The following is a 25986-nucleotide window of genomic DNA, read 5'->3' as shown; positions in this document are numbered from 1 at the left end:
TTTCTCCCGCCTCCTCACCACCCTCCCACTCTGCCCCCATCCACTCCTCAGAGTGGGTAAGGCCTCCCATGGTAGTCAACAAAGTCTGGCATACCAAGTTGAAGGAGAGCCTAGCCCCTCCTCATTGTATCAAGGCTGGGCAACGTATCCCACCACAGGGAATGGGCTCCAAAAAGCCAGTTCATGCACCTGGGATAAGTCCTGGTCCTACTGCCAGGACCCCACAAACAGATCAAGCCACACAACTGTCACCCACATTCAGCGGGTCTAGTTTGGTCCCATGCAGGTTCCCGAGCTGTCAGTCCAGAGTCAGTGAGCTCCAACTAGCACCGGTCAGCTGTCTCTATGGTTTCCCCCCACCTTCCCTCATTCTTGGAAAGGTATCAAAAAGACACCCCCACTTCTGCCACAGGGGCCCTGATTTCCCTTCAAGGGACTCCTCAAATTGGAACTTCCCTAGGAATCTCATGGTGGGAAGAGGAAAAGGTGGCCAAAGAGCTAGCTGAGCAGGTAAAGGTGATTGCCAGCAAACTTGATGACCGAGTTCCATCCTGGGGAGCCACGTGGTGAAAGGAGAGAACCAACTCCTGTAAACTGTCTTCTAACCTCCAATTTGTACTGTGGCACACGCACGTGGCGCGCGCACACACTATAATTAAACAAATAATATAGTTTAGCTGATGAGATAGCTTGGTAGGTAATGAATAGTATTTGCCACCAAGCCTAATGACCCTCATCTGATTCCCGAGACCTACATCTCCAGCCAGAAACCTTGTCATGACACACAGACACACACACACACACACAGACACAGACACACACACACACAGACACACAGACACACACACACACAGAGACACACACACACACAGAGACACACACACACACAGAGACACACACACACACAGAGACACACACACACACACACACACACACACACACACACACACACACACACAGACACACACCATGATTGGACTCAATTTTATGAAATGCAAGTTACTAATGGCCAGGGAGGCTTAGAGGGCACATTCCCTACTACCCTGCATGTTGAGTAGACTAGAGAGGGAAGCGGGAAAGAGGAATGATTTAAGAACTTACATGTAGATTAAATGTTTCAAACAAAGCATTGTTAAGGCTGAAGAGTGAGCACTGGCTGCTCTTCCAGAGGACCCATGTTCAATTCCCAGCACCCACATGGTGCTTACAACTGTAATTCCTGTTCCAGGGACCTGACACCTTCTTCTGGCCTCATAGGCACCAGACACATATGTGGTATATGGAAATACATACAAGCATAATGTGAATATACATTATTTAAACTAAACCATAGTTTTTAATCAAACGAGACAAAAGGAAAGTGTCACCAATTCATTATTCTCAAGAAAAGAGTCTTGCTGAACTAGAGAAAAACCCAGGTTTTTTTTTTTAATGCATACATTTATTAAAAATTTGAAGTTACTTAAAAAACATGGTTACTTTACACTATAAATTCAGAAGTCCTGGGAATTAGCCACAGAAAGATTTAGGTTTCCAAGGAGTCCTTAAGGTTTCCTATTGGCATTCCTCATTGCTTTGGGGTTTTGGCACTTTAGGGTCTCTGCCCTGGAACCCTGGTTACTGAACAGCAGCAGCTCAAGAACCCCAGAACAGATGGGAGAGACTCTGGTGTGCAGATAGCCAAATGAAGACAGCCGCACTTGAGGGAGTGGATGTAATTTCTTCTGGAGTTCTTTGGAGTAATGTATCTGTAAGACCATTACCCCACTTAGTGAAGAGCCACACAGACCCTCACCAAATACTGGCCCCATTGCAAACTCAGGACTCCACGTAGCATGCAGGTTAAAATGTCTTTAGGCAGGAGGATCTCCTTAGTTCTTATCCAACCATCTAAAATTGTCCCTTAGAGGATCACAGTTAGGCAGGTAAAATCGTTTTACAATTTTAAAACTTAAATTGTTTCCAGACATACAGGATGGCCGTTGTAACGATGCAGTACAGAAGAGCCTTGATCAGCAGACTCCAAAAACAGAGTGGAAAGGGGCTCTTGAAGAACTCACAAAAGCCATCCTGCAAGGGGCAGAAGAGAATTAGACTGACGCCCCGTGAACAAACCTGAGCTCCAAATACACAGAAGTCAGTGCTGAAGAGATGCTTCAGCAGTCGAGAGTGCTGTCTGCTCTTGCAGAGGATTTAGGTTCAGTTCCCAGCACTTACATGGTAGCTCACAATTCTGTAACTCCAGGTCCAGGGGATCTGACACCCTGTTCTGGCCTCCCTGAGCACTGCATCACATGGCACACAGAACACATACAGGTACTTATTTCACACACAATAAAAATATATAAATGAAAATTCACAGGAAGGGCTAGTGTGGAGCTTGGAGGTCAAACGTGATCAGCATGCACAAGGTCATGGGCCAATCTCCAGTATGAAAAAACACTCCAAAATACATGGGAGGTTCTAGATCATGCCATTAAATGAAAGGCACGTGGCTCCCAGACACCTCGCAGGATCTGTTCCCAGCAGTTCAACTTGCATAGAAGCAACCACCTGACTGTCCTATATGGCAGAGATGCCTTATAACACCTCACATGTTACCTCAACACTGAGGAAAGACATCGAGGAGAATGCTACTAAAACCTCCCTTTACTCTCTGATGCCTTCCCCACAACCTCCAATAACATTGAAAATTCTAAACCTTGGGCATTCCCTTTGATGGCACCTGTCTGTCTTTAGCTCGTCTATTTAACTTTGACCTTCCCTCTACAAATCAAATTCAAAATGGTTTCAAAACTCATCAGGGACCTCCTGGGTCACATCTGTGGTTACCCCTTTAATAACGATCTTGGTTCTTACATCCATAGGCCCCCTCTTTAGCACACTGCCCATCTCAACTCATCCAGACTGCAGTGTGGTACATCACACAGGCTCAACATCCTTCCATACAGGCATCAATCTCTGACTCATATAACCTGAGATGGGGGGCGTGCTGTGTCTATACCACCCCAAGTCAGTGTGTAGCAACTAGAGATTGACCTCAATGCTACCCCAAAACCAAAAGGCAGGGAAGGTTATATTTGGACTAGAGTGTATTCAAGTCATGCTCACTTGCAGAAGCTGCCTTCTCTACCTATGCAGCTCAGCATAGACAAAAAAAAAAAAAAAAAAAAAAAGTAGATGCTCCATTGAAAGCCAACCTGTGAATTTATAAGCCTCTCTTCCCCAAAGGGCGTTTACCAACCCCAGGCTACCTGAGGCCCCTAAACAATCAGGGACTATGGGCAGCAAATCCTGTATGATGATTACACATTAACTAAAGGACCCAACCTTTCCCTCTTCCCCAATGCTCTGGAATCAGTGACATCCCAACTACAAGCATATAGTCACCACTATGTGGCATGGGACCTCCCCTTCCTCTGGAACCTAGAAGAGGGGAGTCTGGCTTTGTCTCACAGACCTAAACTCTACACAGAGCCCCTGCCATGCTGTCTTTCGATGGTATTACTCTGTGAATGAATCTCTTACCCAAAAGAAAATCTGCCTCACTATTCCTCTTGAACCCACCCAAGTCTGAGAACTTGAGAGAGAGAGAGAGAGAGAGAGAGAGAGAGAGAGAGAGAGAGAAAGGGAGGAGAGAAGTGAGCCAAGAGGCAGAGGGAAAAATGAATACTGTCTTTTTTTGTTTTTAGATTTATTTATTATGTATACAGTGTTCTGTTTGCATGTATCCCTGCGGGCCAGAAGAGGGCGCCAGATCTCATTACAGATGGTTGTGAGCCACCATGTGGGTGCTGGGAATTGAACTCAGGACCTCTGGAAGAACAGCCAGTGTTCTTAACTTCTGAGCTGTCTCTCCAGCCCCGAATACTGTCTTATGGCCTCTTCAGAGGGCTCAGAGAGGGTTCTCACACACCCAGCTGAAGGCAATCCCCGGGCCCAGTGGAGACCCATACATCAGGAATTATTGCTAACACGTCATACCTCCTTTCTCAGGTGGTTTAAATGCAGACTGCTGACAGGTGACTTCGTTTTTGTGTAACAGGTTTTAATAGTTAAGTTACATTTACCCCCTAACTAACATGGGTCACTTCAGTTTTGGTTCAACCCCAGTGAGGAAGAAAGTAAAGAAACCTGAGGCCAAGCTCAGCATGTGAGCTAAACTAGGGTAGAGCTCTTCTTTTTTCTCTTCTGGTGGTGCTGGGGATCGAACCCAGGGCCTCACAGATGTTAACAGTCGGCTATCAACCTTCATTCCCATCCTGGGCGTTTTCCTTGATCACTAGCTCTGTGTAGCTGCCTTTTTTGCTTACACGAGAGATTAAGGACCAACAGAAAGCCAGGGGCCCAGAGGCTGCCCAACAGGGAAAAGTGGATGAGAAGTAAAGATCCTAGCCAGGGTCCTCACTGGTGGTCACATCCATTTCACAACCCGTGGGGCTTCGTCTCCTAAAGGGTTAGAGAAAGGAGAGGAAGCTCTGGAGAGCTTGGGCAAGACCACAGCTCCCTTTATGCCACTTGGGCATATCCGACCTAATAAGTCCTCCCTGAAAGTCCCGAGGGTAAGGGTTTGGGTAAGCCATGTGTGCCTGGCCACCCCTGAATGAATTTTTATGAGAACTATTGAGCAAGGGCAGTCTGAGTGCCTGTAAAGAAACCCTTGGGCTGGGGACCTGGCTCAGTGAGTGCTTGCCTAGCATGCTCAAAGCCCTGTGGGTCCACATCCAGCACCGCAGAACCCCATTATAGCGACACAGCCAGTAATCCTAATGCTCAGGAAGCAGGAGGACCGTAGTGGCAGGAGGCTAGGTAGTGAGGCCAGCCTGGGCTACATGAGACCCTGACTTTAAGACAGGGGGGGGGGGGGGGGGGGGGGGGGGGGGGAGAGAAGGAAATAAAATCGGACTGCACAGTACAGCTGAAGCTCTCGCTTCTGGTCTCTGAGAGGTGCTCAGCCCAGCACCCTCCACCTCACCCCCACACACCATCACTCCCACGCTAGCTCCGTGGTCTCACCCAGCCATCATGAGCCTCCAGCCAGGAACGCTGCTGTCCCAGGATCCGACTGCACAGCAAGTCCACTATGAGCTGGCAGTCTTGGGTCACTTGGGCTTGATTCTTCAGACCGCTCTTCTGCCTGGTAGCCTTGCAAGGGCCTTGATTCAGAAGCGTCCCCGCGAAGGTTAAGAGCAACACCAGGCGGCCCCAGTTGAAGCCCTTGGCATCGGAAAGCACCCCATCCGCCATCCGAGTGATCAGCTCCAGGCGGTTGCCCCGGTAGCCGAGGAAGGAGGAGAAGAATTCCTGGTGTTGCCGTTGGACATGAGCTGCCACAGTGCGCAGCAAGGCCGCCTCAGTCGACCTGGGCGGTGGCTCTGGGGTGCCCGGCTCCCGCGCACAGAACGTCAAGTAGTCAGTCAGCAGCCTTCTGGTGCGTTCCAGCAGCGGATCGGGGTTGCCCATCCTCTGGCCTCTGCATCCGGCCTAACCCCAGTCGGCTTTCTAGGCTCAGCGGCTTCCCGCCTCCACCCCTCCCAGACCTTTGGGAATCTCACTTACACCTGTTGCAAGGAGAGAGGCCTGTGATGGAGCAAGCGGGCGCCATGTGAGACTCTTGGATTACTGCTTACCTTCTGGATTAAGAAACAGCCAGGGTATGGAACTTTCTAGAGCTTGGTAGGCCTAGGAATTGTCATTCTCCTGCCTCGGCTGCCTGAATCACTGGGATTAGGGGCTTGTGCATCCGGCCCCGCTAGCAGCTGTGTCTTAACTTGCTACTGATTAGGCTGACTTGTTTGGAAAATGAGGATATATAAATCATTTTGCAAAGTGGCTGTCCTAGGTTGGAGGAGGCAATGTGACCCCAGCCCGACTCTTGCCTATCTCTGACCCACCAGCTGTGCTCCTTAGAACCTCTGCTGCCCTCCTTTGAAGGAGAGTCTCTAGTACAGTGGTTCAAAACATTCCTAATGCTGCAACCTTCACGCTGGGGTGACCCTCAACAATAAAATTATTTTGTTGCTACTTCATAACTGTTGAAGTGATCGCAGCACCCTGATGGCTGGAAGAATATCCTTTCTGCATTCTGAGGGTCTTTCTGGGGAGCAAAGGTCTGGGTCTGGGCCTACAAAGGTAAAGTCAGCACTATTTGCACAGAGTCAGGCAGAGAAGGATAAGACAGGGACCAGGCAATCTGGGAATATCCCTCCTCACCCCTGGCTTCTCAGGAACAACAAATCTTTGGCTGGTCAGATGCCCAAGGCCACGCACAGTGTCAATTTTACCCAGGAATGATTACCAGTGTCCAAGGTGACCTTTGATTCCTAGTACTCAAAACAAACAAACAAACAAACAAAAACAAACAAACAAAAACAAAAGAACAACAACAAAACCTTTTTAAAGATGGAGTTTTGGGGTTGGGGCTCTAGCTCAGTTATAGAGTACTGATGAATCATACCGGACAGTCTGGGTTTGGTCTCAGCAGTGTGCCTACAATTTTAGTACATCCAATGTGTGCACGCTGGCAAACCCAATATCCCAGCACCTGAGAGGCAAGGGCAGAGGGACCAGAAGTTTACCATCACACTTGGCAATGTAGCAAGTTTGAGGGCAACCTGTGAAACATGATACTTTGTCTCATAAAAAGCCAACAAGGGAGCAGTGAGCTTGTTCAGCAGGTAAGGGTTCTTGTTACCAAGCCTGAGGATCTGAGTTCCATGCCCAGGCACCCGATGTTGGAAGAAGCAAACAGACTCCCACTTGTGCTCTGTGGCATGTGTATTCACCTACATACACACAGAAGAAATGATTCAAATAATGAACAAATTGATATTAAACCCCCACCCCCAATGAAAGGATGAGGTCTCACTATGGCTGAGGCTCGTCTTAAACTCATGGGCTCAAGCCATCCTCCTGCCTCTGCCCCCTAAGTACCTGGACTTATAAGTGTGTGCCATCACTTCTGTTAACATGACATTTTACTAGATAAGGTGTTTCTAAAAGAACAAACTTCTACACCTTTAAAAGAAAAAAAAGGAAGAAAAAGCAGGGACCATGTAAGAAGCAGCAGCCAGTAGCATCTAGAAGGAATTGTAGATTCAAATAAAGACAGGATACTCCTTTGATAGCAAAGACATTATTATTCACGACCTGCCCATCAGTCTGTGTAAGTACAGCTGCTGTGCAGGACACTCAGATATCATTTATATGGGTAATACCCACGTTAACGTAGGCATTTCTGGTAACACTACTAGTAGGTTTTTAAACCAATTTAGTGTCTTGTCTTCCCATGCCAGAAGGTTCTGTTTGTTCTCAGTAGCATTTGTGCTACAAATGGCAACCAGGTTTTCCCCTCAAGTGTAGGGGAATGCCCCACCCTAGACCACCATCTATCAGAGCATCACACAGTCAAACATATGGCCTGTTTTCGGCATGTGTCTGCTTCATTTCTAAAGGCTCTCCCAGACAAAAACATTTCATCTATAAAAATACAACTGAACAGGTTGGGAGAAAAAGATACTTTTTACATAAAAACGGTTTTAAAAAGTGGTTCTGTGTAGCCACATTTGGAACTGGAATTTTCTTCTATGACAGACCAGTGAACAGTCATTCTTATAGTCCATGTAGCTGGCATGTCCAGAGGAAGGTTCTAGAACAGTCCACACCAAGAAAAGGTGGAGTTTAAAGTGCTCTGAAAACAGACCAAATTCATGGAAGCAACGGGGGACATTTTAAATGCTGATAAGTGTGGGATTCTATTGGTTGGAATAACTTCAAAAACAGATTTTACAAAGGGTTTGAGATGAAACAGGGACTCTGAAGGGAGAGTTGACGGCCAAGACCCACAGGAGCACATTTCCAGGAAGGGGACGGTTTTCATGGTAACACTGGAGGGGCTGAGTGAGGGCTGAGCTGTGAAGTTGCTCCCATAAGCTAACCGGTGGGAAGTCCTGGGCTCCTCTAGAAGTCATATCTACATGGGAGGACACATGTTCTTCACGCACACTGTGAGAGGATTATGCCCAAACCTAGAAGACACAGATAGACCATTTTTAGTAGTTAGTTATTCATAAAACTTGAGTTTAAAAGAGGAAATCAGGCTGCACACACACACACCTCATTTACACACTCCACCAAAAAGGGCTCTCAAGGGCTTCCGCATGCTTGACACCTACCCCTTAGTTAACTGTGTGCAGGGTCTCTGCAACCTGCTCACCAGCCACTGGTGACACCCTGAGATTGAGAACTGAACCAAGTGTATTTGCATAACTCATTGTTGTTATCAACACCTCACTACTAAACTTTGTTTTTGTAACACTGCAAAAAAAATCTTTTTATCTATGTGTCCCAAAACTAGACATTCAACCTACTCCCATTAAAATAAATAGAACATGAAGGACTGCTTAATTTCTAAGATCTTATTAAAATATTTTTCATGCCAGGTGGTGGTGGTGGTGGTGGTGGTGGTGGTGGTGGTGGTGTGCACGCCTTTAATCCCAGCACTTGGGAGGCAGAGGCAGGCGGATCTCTGTGAGTTCGAGGTCAGCCTGGTCTCCAAAGTGAGTTCCAGGACAGGCTCCAAAGCTACAGAGAAACCCTGTCTCAAAAAACCTAATATATATATATATATATATATATATATATATATATATATATATATTTATATTTTTTTTTTTTTTTTTTTTTTCCATTCATTTATTCTTTAGTGTGTATGTGTCTATATGCATGGGCATGTGTGTGCTCTAGTGAGCATGAATAGGTCAAAGGATAATTTGGGGGCATCAGTTCTCTCTTACCACTATGTGGGTTCCAGGAATCAAACCCAAGCTGTCAGGCTTGGCAGCAAGCACCTTTAACCACTGAGACATCTTGTTGACCCTTATCATCTGTTCAGCAATTTAAAATTATTATGCTCCAACTATGTCCAAACCTAATCAAGTCTTTATCCAAAGACCCATCTCAAAGTAGACCCCTAAACCCTACACAAGTCTCTGTCAGATTTGGGATCTTGCACAACAAAGAGCAATGTGCTTAGCACTCACATGCCCCAGGAACACCCAATGTGTGGGGGTCACAGAGGCTCCCTAGTAAGGCCTTACTCAAGGTCAGAAACTCTGAGCTTGCTTTGCCCAGCAGGGCTGCATAATGGGATGATTTGGCCAAGGGCATGATTACCAGGTGTTTGGAGGGTCTACACTTGTTGGTACTTTATATCTCCACCTTCAGGAGGGAGGTCTTTTGCTCTTCCCCTTGCTGATGTGTAAAAAGCCCATCATGATTAAACTCTGGGCAACTGGGTATTGACCCAGGGCCTTCCCAAAGCTATTCTGTGTCTGCTTTTCTCATCATCTCCATCTATATTTCTATCTAATACTTCCTCATTCTTCCCTCCTCCCACTAAGAACCCTTCCACAGGTCAGAGCTGGTATCCCACACTGATGCCCACCTCCTTGCTTTTAGCTATGGTGGTGGTACTTTAGGGGAGTTGAAAGTCTGATCAAAATCACAAGGCCCCTTTCCTGGAATAGTATTCACATAATCAGGAGATCATCCCAGGGGCCTTCACAGCCTCACAGGGGTCCGTGACCTGACACATGAAATCTGTACTGGTATGGAGTACATAGGGAGCAGAGACTAGGACCCTGTGGCTTACTCAAAGCCAGAATCACAAAAAATCAGACATTTAGGGAAAAACAAAATAAAACGTTTGGGTTATCTAGCTCCATTATTCTTTTAGCACCATGCTGGTACCCTTGGTATCTCTGAATGCCTGTGGACGGAGCCCCTAACCTCCCAGAGACACCCCCTGGGCATCTGGAGTTCTGGCCATGAGAAGGCTGGCTAACAGCCCATCTCAGGAAGGCCACTGGTCCTTCCTTTCCTCTCACACAGGAAAACAGGACAGCTCTCTTACTCTTAGGGTGTGATCCCATGATCCCGAGCAGAATGCTGTTCCGTCAGGAGAAACTCGAAGGGTGCTGACACGGTTTTCATGTCCAAACAGGATGGAGACCCTGGAGCCCTTAAGAACATCCCAGACATTGATGGTATAGTCATTGTATCCAGCAAAGAGCAGGCGACCTGGAAGCAGAAGATACAATGGTTAACCCAGGTCCTGTTTTTCTCTCTTGACTGTTGCTCACTCACTAGTGAATTTTCCCACCCACCCACCCACCCATCCATCCATCCACCCATCCACCCACCCACCCATCCATCCACCACCCACCCATCCATCCATCCATCCATCCATCCATCCATCCATCCATCCACTCACCCACCCATCCACCCACCCATCCACCCATCCACCCAATAAAACATAGTTCATCTAGGCCCACTGTGTGGCAGGCAATGTATGTTGCCTTTCCAATTCAGGAGAAAGGTGTCACTATTCTTTGTGGAAGGCAAGAGACAGAGAGGAATATCACTGTAGGTAGCATCAGGTGGTAGGAGCCACCATGCCAGGCTCACGTGTGTGTAGGATGCCATCCCGCTTAAGAGGAAGCAGGCACACTCCTACCATTTCTACACCTTCAACTTGAATTTACAGAGATGAAAGCAAAGTGGTCAATGCTTTTGAGGGCTGAGCAGTTGAGTTGGGTAGAGGTGCTGTAAAGTGGCTGCGATTCTGTGTGCAAAGGCACAAACTCAGAACAGGGAGGTGTCCCATCAGCAGTGACTTGGCTTCTGCAACTGCCTCCCAGCTGTGCGCAGGGCAGCAGGGAGTTTTAGAACTCACAAGGGAAGGGCCAGGGGATGAGGTGAGGTGAGGGGTATCAGAAGGTCAGATGTGGCCTGAGCATACTGCTCCACAGAAAGCTCAGTGATGGGATGTGGGAGCCCGTTTTCGGGTTCCTCGTGGCTTTACCCAGCAGGTCCTCATAGAGGATGATTAGGACCACGGGCCTGAGTGCAGGTGTCTGAGATGATCTGCACTTGGCTGTGCTGGGGGGGGAGGTCTTTTGCTCCACCCCTTGGCATCTCTATAAATACCCTGGGGCAGAGACACTCAGGGCCTGTTGGAATAGGTTCCAGGCCCTCTGGAGGCTGTCCTGTATTTTCTATCTGTTTATCTCCGCACTATAAATCCTTCTATCTAATATTTCCTGCTGCTCTGGGGAGCTGTGGGGTTGGTGGGTAAACGCCCCGAAATGGGAAGCTAGGCAGAGGGCTGGTTTGTTTTTTAGGTCTAGCCTTACAGTCCTGGAGACGTTTCTGAAAGGAAATCTTACCACTGAGGGAGAAGTCCACACTGGATGCTCCGAATATGATACTCTCCTTGGAGTAGATGGCGACCTCTCTATCTGCCCGCAGGTCATAGAGGCGACACTGGGGTGGGAAGAAACAAACAAAGGTCAATTACTCCTGGCTTCAATTTCTCAAAGTGCAGACCACAGAGCTACGATGGGGGCCCAGCGGCTTCTGTAGTTTGAGGTATGACAGGAGAAAACCTCTTTACTTTTCTTTCCTGTTATTTTATCCTTCAGCCCTGTTTCCTGCTAATCTCCATGGGGCAGTAGAGACTCAAAGAAGCAGCAAATCTAGGAAACTTCTTCAGGTACAGAGATAAACACAGAACCCTGCTTTCTGTTCCATGATGAAGTACATACAGTCATCATGGAACAGTCTGAAATACTTAGAAATTTGTGTACGAGGAGATGAAAGTCCCCTCCCCCCAAGTTTTAGAGGTATTTGCTAATGTCTGTGATGTTCTTTTTTGTGTTTTTTTCTATTTTATGTGTATGTGCTGGATAGTTTTATGTCAACTTGACACAAGCTAGAGTCATCTGAGAGGAAGGACCTCAGTTGAGAAAATGCCTCCAGGGGCTGGAGAGATGGCTCAGAGGTTAAGAGCACTGACTGTTCTTGCAGAGGTCCTGAGTTCAATTCCCAACAACCACATGGTGGCTCACAACCATCTGTAATGAGATCTGGTGCCCTCTTCTGGTTTGCAGGAATACATGCAGGCAGAACACTGTAAACATAATAAACAACATAATAAATAAATAAATATTAAAAAAAAAAAAGGAAAATGCCTCCATAAGGTTAGGTTGTAGGGGTTGGGAATTTAGCTTAGTGGCAGAGCACTTGCCTAGCAAGTGCAAGGCCCTGGGTTTGGTCAGCTCTGGGAGAAGAAAAATAAAAGTTTGGGTTGTTCACAAGGCAGTTTCTTAGTGATTGATGGAGGAGAGCCCAGTTCATTGTGGGTGGGGCCACCCCTGGGCTCCATAAAAAAGCAGGCTGAGCAAGCCATGAGGAGCAAGCCAGTAAGCAGCACCCCTCCATGGCCTCTGCATCAGCTCCTACTTCCAGGTTCCTGCCCTCTTTGAAGAACAGTGGGATTTGAAAGTGTAGACCAAACAAACTATTTCCTCTCCAACTTGCTCTTTGGCCATGGTGTTTCATCACCACAGTAGAAACCCTAAGACTGTGTGGAAATAGATGGGATGGGTGTAGCACTGCTGTCTCTGTCAACATTATGTGGTAAGCATTTTCCAAAATTAGTCTTCAAAGAAGATGACTTACATGTCTGTCCAATATTCTCCATGTGGCTGTGTCATAATCTGTTGGGCCACGGCCAACTAAATGTTCTTCTTATGACTAATTTTCTCTTTTGTGCATAATTCTATGATGAACATTTTTTTTTTGTGGGAGGAAAACTGATTTCTGAATATATTACAAGGGGCAATGGGCTGGCAATGACCACAGAACTGTCCATAGCCACGTGATAAAAATGTTTACGTAAAAATCTTTATATGTTGATGTCTGAAATTTACATTAGCTTAAGAGCGGAACCCTTAGAATAGAATTATTTCCAGAAAATGGCATGGCCAAAATGTGTGTATATATACATATATGTGTGTGTGTATATATATATATACATCATACATATTGTTGACACATATAAGAGTTTTCTAAAAACATTGTATTTATGTGAATATGGATGTGTGTGTGTGTATGAATACATATGTATGGGTATCCCCAGAACTGGAGTTATGGGAGGTTGTGAGCCACCTGAAATGGGTGCTGGGAATTGAACTCAGGTCCTCTGGAATGACAGCCAGCTCTCTTAACCTCTGAGGCATCTCTTCAGCCCTAAGATTTTCATTATTACCAAAACTCAATTTCTCTTGTAATGACTTCCACAGCAGCAGCTCAGAGTGAAGCCTATGACTTAATGGGCTATTTGATATTTTTAAGGACACCAAGAAATGGCATTATGTTTTCTCCTAAAAATGTATGTTGGCATAATTTGCCACTAGCAACGAAACTGTGAGCACTGAATCTGTTTTTAGGTAAGCAACTAATGCCTGAGAGTTTTAAATAGTGAGAGGCATAACAATATTTACTTACAGCTAAGCTTGTTCTGTAGCCCAGGCTGGCCATGAGCTTGCTATGTTTATGTAGCTAAGGATGACCTTGAACTCCTGTTCCTCTTTCTTCCCTTGAGCTGTGATGACAGACACTGTACCATCATGCTGGGCTTTATGGCAGTGTTCTTAATGAGGGGTGGGGGAGGCTTAGGAAGAGCTCTCTCCAGATCGAAGACTGGGTACATGACAGCATGCCAATCATACGAAATACCGGGCAATGATTAAGAGAATACACGAGGGGCTGGAGAGATGGCTCAGGTTAAGAGCACTGACTGCTCTTCCAGAGGACCTGAGTTCAATTCCCAGCAACCACATGGTGGCTCACGACCATCTGTAATGAGATCTGGCACCCTCTTCTGTGTACATAATAAATAAATAAATCTTTTAAAAAATACATTAAAAAAAAGAGAATACACGAGTGAAAAATGCTTGTTAGGCACAGAATGTACACCAGCTGTTATGCGGAAAGGACAAATATACAGACAGACATTGTGCTGGCAAAGAGAAAGCACATTCAGGATTCACTAAAGTGTGTGTGGCTTTCCTTAGGAGAGTAATTTAATTTCCTTCATTTTCCCCCTCATTAACCACCCATGACTTCTGTGACCAGAAAGGAAATTGTTTAAAAAATAAAATAAAGCACCAGGTGTAGATGTAACCATCTTGTAAGGGTAAGGTTTTCAGCTATTGCTCTGACCTCTTGGCTTTTAACTCTGCAACTGGCTCTGTGTTTGTTGTTTTACATCTACAACCAGGTGGTGGTGGTGCACGCCTTTAATTTCAGCACTTGGGAGGCAGAGGCTGGTGGATCTCTGTGAGTCGGGACAGCCTGGTCTACAGAGCGAGTTCCAGGACAGCCTGGGCTGCTCCACAGAGAAACCCTGACTCAGAAAACAAAACCCAAACCAACCAAACAAGTAAATAAAGATAAAGGGCTGAAGAGATGGACCCGCTGTTAAGATCACTGGCTGCTAATCCAGAAGATCAGGGTTTGAGCACCCAGATGGCGGCTCACATCTGTAACTCCAGTCTCAGGGCATCCCAGTGCCCTCTTCTGGCCTCCAAGGGCACCAAACATGCATGTGGTGTGTAGATGTACATAGAGCAAAACATCTATACACATAAAAATACATAAAGTTTGAAAAAAAATTAAAGCCTGATGCTTCCCTGTGGTGTTTTCTGGTTCCTTCTGTTGCTTTGCTTTAAATAAAATTTCCTTGTTACTCTTGCAAACAAACAAACAAATAAATAAAAACAAGCTATTATCTCTCCCCTCTGCCTTGAAAGGGCTCTCAATAACTGAGAAACCTACCGTTGCATCATCTGACCCAGAAGCAAAGGCGTCTCCACTGGGGTAGTATCTGCAGAGAGAGTTGGTAGAAAGCCTGTTAATGGGGAGCAGTCATCCCTAGCCACTGACACCTCTGTTCCCAGAACCCCTGGGATGGCGTCCTGGCTCAGGGTCTCAGACCTAGAAGCTCCACTTCTGGGTTGCAGGTGAACTTTTGTATAGGCCAGAGGGGAGTCTCACGTGGTCTGACCACCAGCCTCTCATGTTCCTCCGGTAAACCCGAGACAGCGGCACTACCTTGGAGAGAGGCCTGCTGAGAACCAACTGTCATAACCCACATTCACCCAGGCATCTAACAAAGCAGGGGCCTATCATGCACCTAATTCCCAAAGTGTGGCTCAGAGCACAGGGATAACAGAGTCAGATGGACAGAGCCACATCAGCTGTTGGCACTGTCAGGACAAGCAGTACTTTGGGCAATGACATCAGCTTTCCCAGCCTGGTTCCCTCTTCGGAAAAGTGAGGGTAACAAAGCCTGTCTTCATGGACCAGATCTAATAGTGCAGTGAGTTCCAAGAATCCTGCATGCTGCCAAATAAAAAGCAAGCAATGAACGGTGGCTGTCAGCTTCGGTAGGAAGTATGGATGTTAGATTATAAACCAGAAGCAGGGGTTGGAGTGAGGGTGTTCATTTATTTATTATAAATGGGGTCTCATGTAGCCCAGGCTAGCCTTGAACTCCATATGTGAATGACCTTGAACTTCTGACTGCCCTGACTCCACCTCCTCTGTTCTGAGTCCAGGAGGGAGCCACAACACCTGGTTTTATGCCATGTTAGAGAGAGCACTCTGCATTCCGTCCCATGTACATTAGTTAAGCACTCTGCCAGCTGAGCTACATCCCCTGAATAAGTATCTTTAACCCCTTCACTTTGCTCACACTCAGATGTGTCCCATCCCTTGCAAGGCGTCTCCTTTCTCCACCGTACAGTTTGTCCTAGGGAGATAATAGTTTTACAAAAAAAAAAAGTGCTAATGAATAGGAAAGTTTATCTATTTATCTATTTATCTATTTGTTTTTTATTTATTTGTTTTTGTTTTTTCGAGACAGGGTTTCTCTGTGTAGCTTTGTGCCTGTCCTGGAACTCACTTTGTAGACCAGGCTGGCCTCGAACTCACAGAGATCCACTTGGCTCTGCTTCCCAAGTGCTGAGATTAAAGGCATGCACCACCACCACCCGGCAAGTTTATTTATTTATTTTAATGCACGCATTTGTGGAGGGGTGTGTGTGTGTGTGTGTGTGTGCACACGCATCTAGAAGGTGGGGGCAGCCTCAGGTGTCAATCTCAGGACCATGTCCCCCTCCTTTGAGTCCGGCGCTCTCATTGACCCAGAGTTCACCAACCAGGCTAGACAGGCTGGCCAGTCAGCCCCACGGCATCCTCTTAGCTCTGCCTCCTCAGGGCTGGGGTAACAACCATCTGCCACTGTGCACGTTTATGTGGAGGAGAGAGACTGAAGTTGGGTCCTCTAATGCTTTACCAGATGAGTTAAACCCTTGGTTCCAGGTAACTACCTTAAACAGTTCTGGTGGAAGGGGACAAGAACAGAAAGGTTGGAAGAAAAATGCCTGCCATGTTGAGCTCTGCCTGCTCCACACCATGGTATGGACGTGTGTGTGTATGTGTGTGTGTGTGTGTGTGTGTGTGTGTGTGTGTGTGTGAGAGAGAGAGAGAGAGAGAGAGAGAGAGAGAGAGAGAGAGAGAGAGATTATGTTCACGTGAGTGCAGGTGTCCTGAGGAGGCCTGAAGAAGGTGTTGGATTTCCTGGACCTGGAGTTGTGAGTCATCTGATGTGGAACTGAACTCAGAGGAGCATGTCTAGTGTTTTCTCACCAAGAACAATGGATTTTTTAAGACCCTGAGCAGAAAGATGTTTTATATTTAGCCACGGCTGTGGCTCCTTCTGAACCCTTTTCTGGAACCTCACTCCCAGAGCTTGCTACCGACTGAACATCTCCACCAGGCTGCCTAGGGTTTTCTCAACTGAAGTTGCCCCATACGGGTTCAATGCCCAGCTCCCCTCTATACTTCTCTAGCCCTCCCTGTCTAAACAAATGGGCCACTGCTTACTGTTGGGATTAGAGATGGGGCTTCCTGAGCTCGGAGCTCTTACACTGTGGCCTGTCTCACCTCAGTGCCCTTCCTTCCTTTGCAAGCCTGCTCTTCATCCTCCTGGTTTCAGCCTCTCATGGGCCGTCAGCCTCTCATGGGCCATCAGCCTCTTCATGGGCCGTCAGCCTCTTCATGGGCCGTCAGCCTCTTCATGGGCCGTCAGCCTCTTCATGGGCCGTCAGCCTCTAAGGAACAGCCCATCCATTCGTGCCTCTGTTCTCTCCCACTGTATATGTGTGTATCTTTTGTATCTGGTTTGTTTCCTGAAGGGCAGCAGAAGCCTCGTCTACCATGCTGTAATCTTACTTCTGAGGAGACCGCTGGCATGTGTACACTCAATAAGTATGTGAAGAATGGCCAAGAAATACTGGCTCACTGAGGGAGGACTTGGGTTGTCTCTAAAGCAAGTAGATTAAGTGCTCCTGGGACCTGGAGCCTTTCCTGTTGAGCGCTTTCTCCTCAGGTATCCTCTGGTGTGTGTGTGTTTGTGTGTGTGTGTGTGTGATCAAAGCCCGGTAAAGCCCCAGGACAGAGGATCTCAAGCATTTGACTCACTGACCGGACACTGTTGACATCAGATTCATGAGTTTCAAAGGCTTGCACGCACTGGCCAGAGCGCATGTCCCACACCATAGCCTTCTTGTCACAGCTCTGCAAACAGAAAGTCATCCCGTTACACACTGCAAGGACTAGGTACACTCAGGGATGAACCTTAACACACGACTCTCTTCGACCCACTAAGCCCGAGGAGCAGACCCGACTGGTCTCAGGCTAGAAGAGCAGGCCGGTTTCTCTACACTTCCCCCTTTAGCGTGTTTCCTTCTTTGGGGCGTCTCTGACCTTCGGTGTTTCCTCCCCACTGGGCATTTCACTTTCCTTCACCCCTCTTCCGTTTTCTCCTTTCTACCCATTTGCACACCAAAGGCAAGCAGATCTTGGTGCACATGGAGGGGGTGGGGGTGTCCGGACCGGTGTCACTAAGGGATGGGTTGGTGGTGGCCAAGAGCCTCAGCTTTGCGGGAGTTGTGAGCCAGCCCTCAGCAGTTAGGAACGGGGTTCCTTTGGGCCACCTGCACCTCAGCAGCGTGCCAACCTGGGAAACAGCTGTCCCAGGGCCTCTTCATAGTCCTGCCATTGAACAACTGGGGGAGAGGGTGGAAAGCCACCCCCCACCCCTCAACCCTGAAAACTGCATGCTCTCTCTGAGTCGTTCACAAGCCAGAGAACTGTAAGTGAAAAAATTTCCATACCATGCTATCAAGATTCTAGGAGCTTTTGATACATTCCCACAGAGCTTGACTACAAAAGGCATTCTCTCAATAGTTAGATGAACTGATGGTGTAAAGCATTCAGGTTGGTTGGCTTCAAAGGTATGAAGAGCTACAGTGCCATCTTAGGAGTACCTGTCATGGCATACAGTCCCCTGAGCGTTTCACTGAGGACAAAGACAATACAATTCAAGTATCTCCAACTTCCTAGTGGACACTAAAGTGAATGGAGCTCGTGTATGCAGAGAGACAAAATTATCTAGAGATAATGGTCATTTCAAGAGGGCAGTGTGGCTGAGCAGGGACGATGCAGCTATACAAAGGCACAGGGAGAAGACATACATGGATGGCCAAAATGAAAAGAAAATCAGGGTCTCTCCCAGTGAACAATGGGAGGCTCCCAGTGGCTTGACTCCAGGGCTGAGGCCGGGCAGCTTGCAGTAGAGAGCTAAGAAATCACCTCCATCTCCTGAACATGAGAGGCAGGTTTGGGAGTTGGTACAGCCAGTCTAGCTGTATTATTCCAAATCTGCCCAGAAACACCCCTCCCAACTACACAACACATGCTAGAAACTCATCTACTGCGGGTACTATCTTGGGGGAAGAGGCAGCGAGTGCTATTGTGAAGTATGTTAAGCTTCTAGATGAAGTCAGTTAGGGTCCAAGTATGCTGATGCCTATAGTTCCTCTTCTGTTTCCTGCACCCAAGGATGAGAGAGGAAGATGGTAGCCAAGAGATCAGGGCCCCCCCCCCCCAGTGATATCCCAGCATTGGCTCATCTTAGCATGCATTGCGCATGGCCAGCGGCCTCTGGTTGAGCTAAGATGCAAACTTTATTTGAGGAATCTTAAATATATGGTGACAGTCACACACATTCCAGAACATTCCAGATCTCTATAGAGACTTCTGGATGTCAGTGACAGAAGGAAGGGAGCCTGGAGACCGTGCTGACATGGCCGCAGCTGACATGGCTGTAGGAACTGGGGTTTCCAGCTGCAGGGTGCTGAAGACCAGAGAGACAGGACCAGACCCGAGGACAGAAAAGGACTAACAGAGTCTACCTCCCTAGTGGACAAAAGACCCCAGGGATTTTCCTTGTCTTTACCCCAGACACGAAGGTGTTTCCAGTTTCTGAGGGAGCCAGGTCCAAGCAGAGGACATCAGCCCCATGCCCATGGAAACTCTGCAACAGCTGTCCACTCTCTACGTCCCACAGGGCGCATGTCCCATCACCACTGGCTGTCAGGATCTGTGGGAAGAAAGAGAGTGTTAGGGAAGGTGAGCTAAAGGCTTACCCTTCCAGAGTACAGCAGGCCAGACGTGTCTCTCTCTCTCACACACACACCCTAGCCGCTTGCCCTAGGAAATACTGTACCTGGAAGAAAAGAGGGGACCAGCCATACAAGTTACTTTCCAAGGTCAACAGCTTGATCACCAAGTCTCACTTCAAGATCCTCAGCTCGCTGGGCTTCCAGTCCAGCACTGTGGGGTCCTAAAGCAGGTTTCTGCCTGCCTTGCAGGTCTGTATGACTGAACCAACTGTGGGAGCAGTCACAACCCGCCAGAGAAGTGCAGTGGGAGAGGTAGAGTTGTGCTGTGCTTGCTGTGCCTGATGCAAAGCAGGGCACAGACTTAATGCCCTTAACATTTTGTTCTTGCTTTTTAAAATTATGTGTGTGTGTGTGTGTGTGTGTGTGTGTGTGTGTGTGTGAAGGTGTGAGCACGTGTGTCTTTGAGTGCTGAAGTCAAAATAAAGTGTCAGATCTCTCACAGCCGGAGTAATAGGCATCTTTTGGGTTGCCCAGATTCTTATCTCCAGCCATCTCTCCAGCCCCAGTTTTCATTTAATTTTTTAAAGATTAGAATGTAAGGGCTGGAGGCACGGCTCAGAGTTTAAGAGTACTGGCTACTCTTGCAGAGGACCAGGGTTTGGTCTCCAGAACCCACATGGCTTACAATCATCTATACCTCCAGGGGGTCTGATGCCCTCTTCTGGCCTCCGTGGGCACTGCATGCATGTGGTACACAGACACACATGCAGGCAAACACTTAATACACATAAAATAAATCAACCTAAAATAACATTTCAAAATTAAAGTGTAAAACACGGACAGGGAGATGCATGCAGCAGAGCACAGCCCTGAAGCCCAGCAGCTGTGAAGTGTTAGGCTGCCTGCCTCACAGGCTGCACTCTGCCTTTCACCCAACCAAAGCAGAGTGCTACCACAACACCCAGAGTCCATCTGAACTCTACCTCAGTGCTCCAGGTTTTCCTCTTTCCGATTTTATTAAGAACAGTGACCAAGGAGAAACGACCTCGGGATCCTGCACCACACTGGGCATGACTTACTGTGCAGTCCGCCCCCCATGTGCTCTGCAGGGGAGTGCCCCAGGGTGATATGAGCACTCACCTGCATGTCCGAATTGGTGAAGCTGCAGGCTGACAGGTAGTTGGTGTGCATAGCGACCGACTTTTTCTTAGCAGCCATGTTCTCGTTTTTGTCAAATGTCAGAGGATACACGGAACACTTATTATCCAGACCCCTAGCACAGAAGACAGAGGGACCGAAGGCTGACACTGAAGGATGAGAGACATGTATCCTTTCTCATTGTTACCGACTCTGCAAATGCTTTTCTTCAGCAGTGTCTCACATTAAAACCTCTCCGTTTGGACTCTGAAGACCTTCTGATCTATAGTCAAACTCACAAATATGAAATTGGAAATTCCTTTCCTTGGAGTCACAAACAAGAGTGTGGGAACAAATGCAGAACCATTTAAGTGTAAACATGGTATTTTACATCTACATAGATCAAGGTGCACATGTATGTCTCCTCCAAATAAGAACATTCCTAATGTATCTGCTGCATCTTTATCACAGTTGAGAGATTAACAGGGGTTCCCTATCAGCTAATAAGGAGCTGAGGAGCTAAGGACCTAATGGCTGGAGAGATGGCTCAGTGGTTAAGAGGACTAGAGGACCCAGGTTCAATCCCAGCAACCACAGGGCAGGTCACAACCATCTGCAACTCTAATTGTAGGGGCTCCAAGGCTCTCTTCTGTCCTCTGAGGGCACATATGATACATGGACTATACAAATACTCATAATAAAACTGAAGAGACAAAAATCATCAAATGCAAAATATCAACAAAACTGTTAGAAAAATGGATATTTATTTACTTATTTTTAAAAAGGAGCACTTGCTGCTTTTGCAGAGGACCTGGGTTCATTTCTCAGCACTCACATATTGGCGCACAATCATCTGTAACAACAGTTCCAGAGGATCCAACGCCCTCTTCTGACCTGTGTGGGCACTGGGCATGCACATGGTGCACACATATACACGCAGGTAAACACTTACACAGAATAAAATAAATAAACCTAAATTTTTTCATTGAAAAAGTATTATTAGTGCTGTGTGTGTGTGTGTGTGTGTGTGTGTGTGTGTGTGTGTGTAAGAGAGAGAGAGAGACAGAGAAAGAGAGAAGGGGGATGCATACATGTATACCACAGCATACATGTGGAGGTCAGAGGACAACTTCCAAGAGTCAGTTCTCTCCTTCCACAGTGGGATCCAGGGGCTGGACTCTGGTTATCAGCTTGCACAGCAAACACATTTACTCTCTGAGCTGTCCCCTGGGCATCTGTCTAGTTTTTCATGTGGATGATGGGGTCTGAACTCCTGGGCCTCTGACTGGTTTCGTTGTTCAGGACAGCTCTTGGCCAGCCATTTCTAAGGGTCGCTCTCTCTGGACTTAATTGTTTTTCATGGTTAGAAAGTACAGGGATCTCTGAGTTCGCGGCCGGCCTGGTCTACAGAGTGAGTTCCAGGACAGCTAGGGCTACACAGAGAAACCCTCTAAAAAAAGAAAAGAGCCAGGCGGTGGTGTCGCACACCTTTAATCCCAGCACTCGGGAGGCAGGGGCAGGCAGATGTGAGTTCAAGGCCAGCCTGGTCTCCAAAGCAAGTTCCAGGAAAGGCGCAAAGCTACACAGAGAACCCTGTCTTGAAAACAAACAAACAAATAAAATAAAAAATAAAAATAAAAAAAGAAAAGAAAGCACAGGCCTGTGTCAGACATGTTTCTCGGATTGTTGGGATTTTGGAATATTTGCCTATACAAAGCAAAACAGTATTTTGTGGCTAATGGGACATTTGAAAAACTTACCCACAAGCGATGGCACATCCCGACGGAGCATAAGCACATGCCATCACCCACGTGCAGGGCATGGTGACCGCATGCTCCTGAAACATTAGCACCAATCGGGAGTGAATAACAGGTACTTCCTCACAGGTCTTCCTGTCTGAGCTTTTACAAAATAACGAACACCGAGTCGCCACCGATCTGTTGCTGTTTACAGGACAGTGGCACCGGATGAAAGAGGACTTCAGACTGCTGGGGGGGGGCTCAGGCTGCCAGTACAAACCAAACCTCAGCTGGTAAGAAACGGCAAGGCTTTACTTCATTTTTTTTTACCATTTGCCAGGGGTCTGACCACTAGGGACTCTGCCCTGGAAAATGGCCCTCACTTTACCATTGCATGCCCCGGCTGCTGACCACATCTACTAACATGTTTAATAATGTAGACTAGGTCCCCTTTCCCACAGTGAGAAACAAGCCTTTCTTTTCAGACAGATATTGATGCCCATACTTAGCATACGGCACTATCTTGTACAGATGCTGGTGGGCCCCGGCCTGCAACCATACTTGTGTCTAGAGTTTTGGTCTTTATCTCATGGAAATGGTCTAACCTTAGATCTACCCGGGGCGTGTGTGTGCCAAGAGTACCCCTGCCTTGGACTCAGACTGCCCCACCCCTCAGTGTGTCGGTCTGATCTGGCTGTAGTCTCTTTCACTACATGTGCTCATTTCTACAGTTTTATGGGCTCTGGCCAGAGGTAGAGATGGGAGAGAAGACAGGATCTGGATCCTTTTCATGATCACTCAAAGAAAAATACAAAGCAGGGTCGAGTGTAGGGGTTTAACAGGCTTCTCTCGCTATGCCAGATCTGGTCTGGGGGTGGACCTACGTGGTCCTCTGAGGGTCAGGCTGGGGGTGCTGGCAGAGTTGCTGTTTCCATGGTCATTCACAGGGGTCCCAGAGGGCAGTCAGGCTGAGAAGCCGAGGCCCAGGGTGTGGCTAGGAGGGACGCCTCACCTTGTTAGTCGTGAAGGAGTCCCAAACAATCACCTTCCCGTCCTGCAGAGAGAAAAAAACAACAGTTCAGGGGTGTTCTTACCAGTAATAGCCTGGAAGTCCTCAGAGCTGTGTCCTGATGGACAGCGAGAGGCAGCCGAAATCAAGAGCCTCCCACTTATGTGAATGGAGGGGATGAGGAAGTCAGGCTGGGTTTTCCAGAGAGCTTTCTGAAGGCTCGGCTCTCTGTTTCACATTTTTTTATCTGGATGGCATGAGAGAAAGCAAGACTCTGATACTTTCTTTCCTGTTGGACAGACAGAGGCTCACACGGCCTGGGCTGGCTTAGACCTTGACTGGTAGCTGAGGATGACCTTGAACATTGGATCTGCCTGCTTTCTGAGTGCTGGGCTTACAGGCATGCACCACCATGTCTGGCTCAGGCTCAGGCTCAGGCTCAGGCTCAGGCTCAGGCTCAGGCTCAGGTCTGTAATCCCTCCAGCCATTTGGAAGTTCAGGTGGTGAAGGAGGCCGGGGGATGGGCTGGGAAATCCCCCTGAGGCAGAGGCAAGGTCTGCTGTTACAGTGACAGAATCTCTCTGGACCACATCTGGTGGGAGGAGTCAGGGTAACTCTCGAAAAGTGGCTGAGGTCAAAGGGCATAGTTTGCGGCCCTTTAAGATCCCTGGGCTCACGTGTCTCTGGACCTAATTTTTGCCTAAATGGCCAAACAGGATGTACAGGACGGTTTGGGAAAGCCAATTGTTCATAATACAACAGAGGCTCAGAGTTTGCACATGAGGGTCCTCTGCACCTAGAGTCCACCACACTCTGTAGACAGGGACACTGATTCGGTGTGGCGATTTCCTCTGCCTCACTGCCTGCCATTTCCCGCCGCCTACCCACTGTGCACTCCCAAGTCTCATGAAACTAAATGTGCTCTTCCACAAGCTGATGTACTTGCCAGGCGCCCACATACCCGGAGAGAATGTACCTCCACCCCCAAACCCTATTCCCACGCACCAGTGTGATCAATCTCCTTTATTACAGGGAGAAGGTTGCTGGTATTCCAAAGACTGCTCCAGAATTGTCGATGTTTCTTCCAGCCTCCATCCAACACTTCCACGCATATCCCCCTTCCTCTCTTGAGCAGTGGTGGATGCATGGAGTGTACTCAGAAGTGGCCACGTGGCCTCACCTTCCTTCTCCAGTAAGAGTGGCACACGAGGGATTGGGGGTGTAAGCGAGTCACTAGACTGCTTGCCTGGCATGAGTGAAGCCCTGGGTTCAGCTCTCAGCACTTCGCAGATTGGGTGTGGTGGTGGTGCACACCTATAATCCTAGTACTTGGGAGGTGGAGGCAGGAGGGTCAGAAGTTCGAGGTTATCCAAGGTAAAAGTGATTCTGAGGCCACCCTGGGAAACTGGAGACCCTGTCTTTAAAAAGGAGGCAGGTGAGTGACAGGAAATCCCCCCACACTTGGATGCTTGCAAAGACTTAAAAGTCAAATAGCTGAATAGCAACCACTTTATATAAGTAAAGACTATACAGAAATGCACTAAAATGGTAAGTTGGATATGGCAACATGAATCTGCAATCAGCACTGGAGAGGCTGAGGCAGGGGAATTGTACATGTGAGGACAGTTTAGCCTACAAAGAAAGACCTTGTCTAACAAAACTGAACAATAAATAAAATTTAATTAAGATAATGGTTGAAACAGAGGAGTCAAAACTCTGCTCTACTTTCTGGCATTTTAAATATGCATGGGGGATAAATTTGTTATGGATATAAAATAAAAAGCAAGTGCAACATGAAATGTTAGATCTACAGGTCACACAGCAAATTAATAACACTTGTCCTATCGAGCATGAGCCTGATAGAGACATTATAGCATGGGGGTCATCCAGAGCATATATATTGTCTTTTTAAAAAGATTTTTATTTTTATGTGTGTGTGTGTGTGTGTGTGTGTGTGTGTGAGAGAGAGAGAGAGAGAGAGAGAGAGAGAGAGAGAGAGAGACAGAGAGAGAGAGAGAGAGAGAGAGAGAGAGAGAGAGAGAGAGAGAGAGAGAGAGAGAGAGAGAATATGTGCACTTGAGTATAGTGTCCACAGAGGCCAAAGGAGGTTGTTGCATCTCCTGGATCTAGTATTATAGAGTGTTGTGAGCTACCTGAAGTAGCTGATGGGAACTGAACCTAGGTCCTCTGCAAAAGCAATACAGATCTCCCCACCCCAGAACATGTACACTTTCATACTTACGAAGGTTATTAAGAACACATGAACCCTTGTTTGAAAGACCTGATCCAGAGCCAGATGTGTGGGAAAACCTATATTGATCATAAGAGTCTGATCTACAGAATATATTAGTTCATAGGTCTGTTTGTTTGAGAAAAGGTCATAGGTGGCCCAGGCTGCTCTTAAACTCATGTAACCAAGGATGACCTTGAACTCCTGACCCTCTTGCCTCCACCTCTCAGGTGCTGGTATTGTAGGTATGTGCTACCATACCTGGTGGCGATTAATAAGAGACCAGTACCATTGAAACAGAACTTTCTGGAAGTGTTTCCTGAGGGTTAGCACATGGAAGCTGTGGTCCAGAGGCAGCCAAGGTTGTACCTCATGCTGGCAGCTGAACTTGGTAATGTGTAAGAGTCACTCCGGTGGTACTGGTTTTGAAGGCACTAAGGGGTCTCGGAGAGCACCTGAGCCCTGATACTATATGACAAGGCTGGAGTCCCTGAA

At 47.4% G+C, this 25986-nt stretch overlaps 2 protein-coding genes across 2 annotated transcripts in view; both read right to left on the bottom strand.

The window, feature by feature from the left end:
- Positions 1 to 1486: 1486 nt before the first annotated feature.
- On the bottom strand, positions 1487 to 7042 carry Bcl2l10 (BCL2 like 10). Its single transcript, XM_036192733.1, has 2 exons — positions 5017 to 7042; positions 1487 to 2070 (listed from the first exon to the last, which is right to left on the bottom strand). The coding sequence occupies exons 1-2, from the start codon at positions 5461 to 5463 to the stop codon at positions 1945 to 1947; spliced, it is 573 nt and encodes a 190-aa protein (XP_036048626.1). The 5' UTR covers positions 5464 to 7042; the 3' UTR covers positions 1487 to 1944.
- A 77-nt stretch (positions 7043 to 7119) lies between these two features.
- The window catches only part of Gnb5 (G protein subunit beta 5), a 33641-nt gene continuing 14774 nt past the window's right edge, over positions 7120 to 25986 (bottom strand). The window contains exons 3-11 of the mRNA XM_036192732.1: positions 23265 to 23306; positions 22274 to 22350; positions 20517 to 20649; positions 19211 to 19354; positions 17396 to 17487; positions 14683 to 14731; positions 11229 to 11325; positions 9914 to 10080; positions 7120 to 8027 (exon numbers count right to left, since the gene is read on the bottom strand). Coding sequence (XP_036048625.1) covers positions 8016 to 8027; positions 9914 to 10080; positions 11229 to 11325; positions 14683 to 14731; positions 17396 to 17487; positions 19211 to 19354; positions 20517 to 20649; positions 22274 to 22350; positions 23265 to 23306 — 813 coding nt within the window. The 3' untranslated portion in view covers positions 7120 to 8015. The remainder of the gene's footprint in view (positions 8028 to 9913; positions 10081 to 11228; positions 11326 to 14682; positions 14732 to 17395; positions 17488 to 19210; positions 19355 to 20516; positions 20650 to 22273; positions 22351 to 23264; positions 23307 to 25986) is intronic.

Source organism: Onychomys torridus, chromosome 7 (genome assembly GCF_903995425.1).
Source record: "Onychomys torridus chromosome 7, mOncTor1.1, whole genome shotgun sequence".
NCBI classification, from domain to species: domain Eukaryota; kingdom Metazoa; phylum Chordata; class Mammalia; order Rodentia; family Cricetidae; genus Onychomys; species Onychomys torridus.
The sequence above is the reverse complement of the archived record's forward strand: the minus strand, read 5'-3'. Positions and strand labels throughout refer to the sequence as shown.

What these genes read in the sequence shown, in the direction of transcription:
- Bcl2l10 (XM_036192733.1), bottom strand. Translation starts at nt 5,463, where the DNA reads ATGGGCAACCCCGATCCGCTGCTGGAACGCACCAGAAGGCTGCTGACT. An exon ending in TGGAGGCTCATGATGGCTGG is followed by an intron (nt 2,071 to 5,016) that starts GTGAGACCACGG and finishes TGCCCCTTGCAG; the next exon opens with GATGGCTTTTGTGAGTTCTT.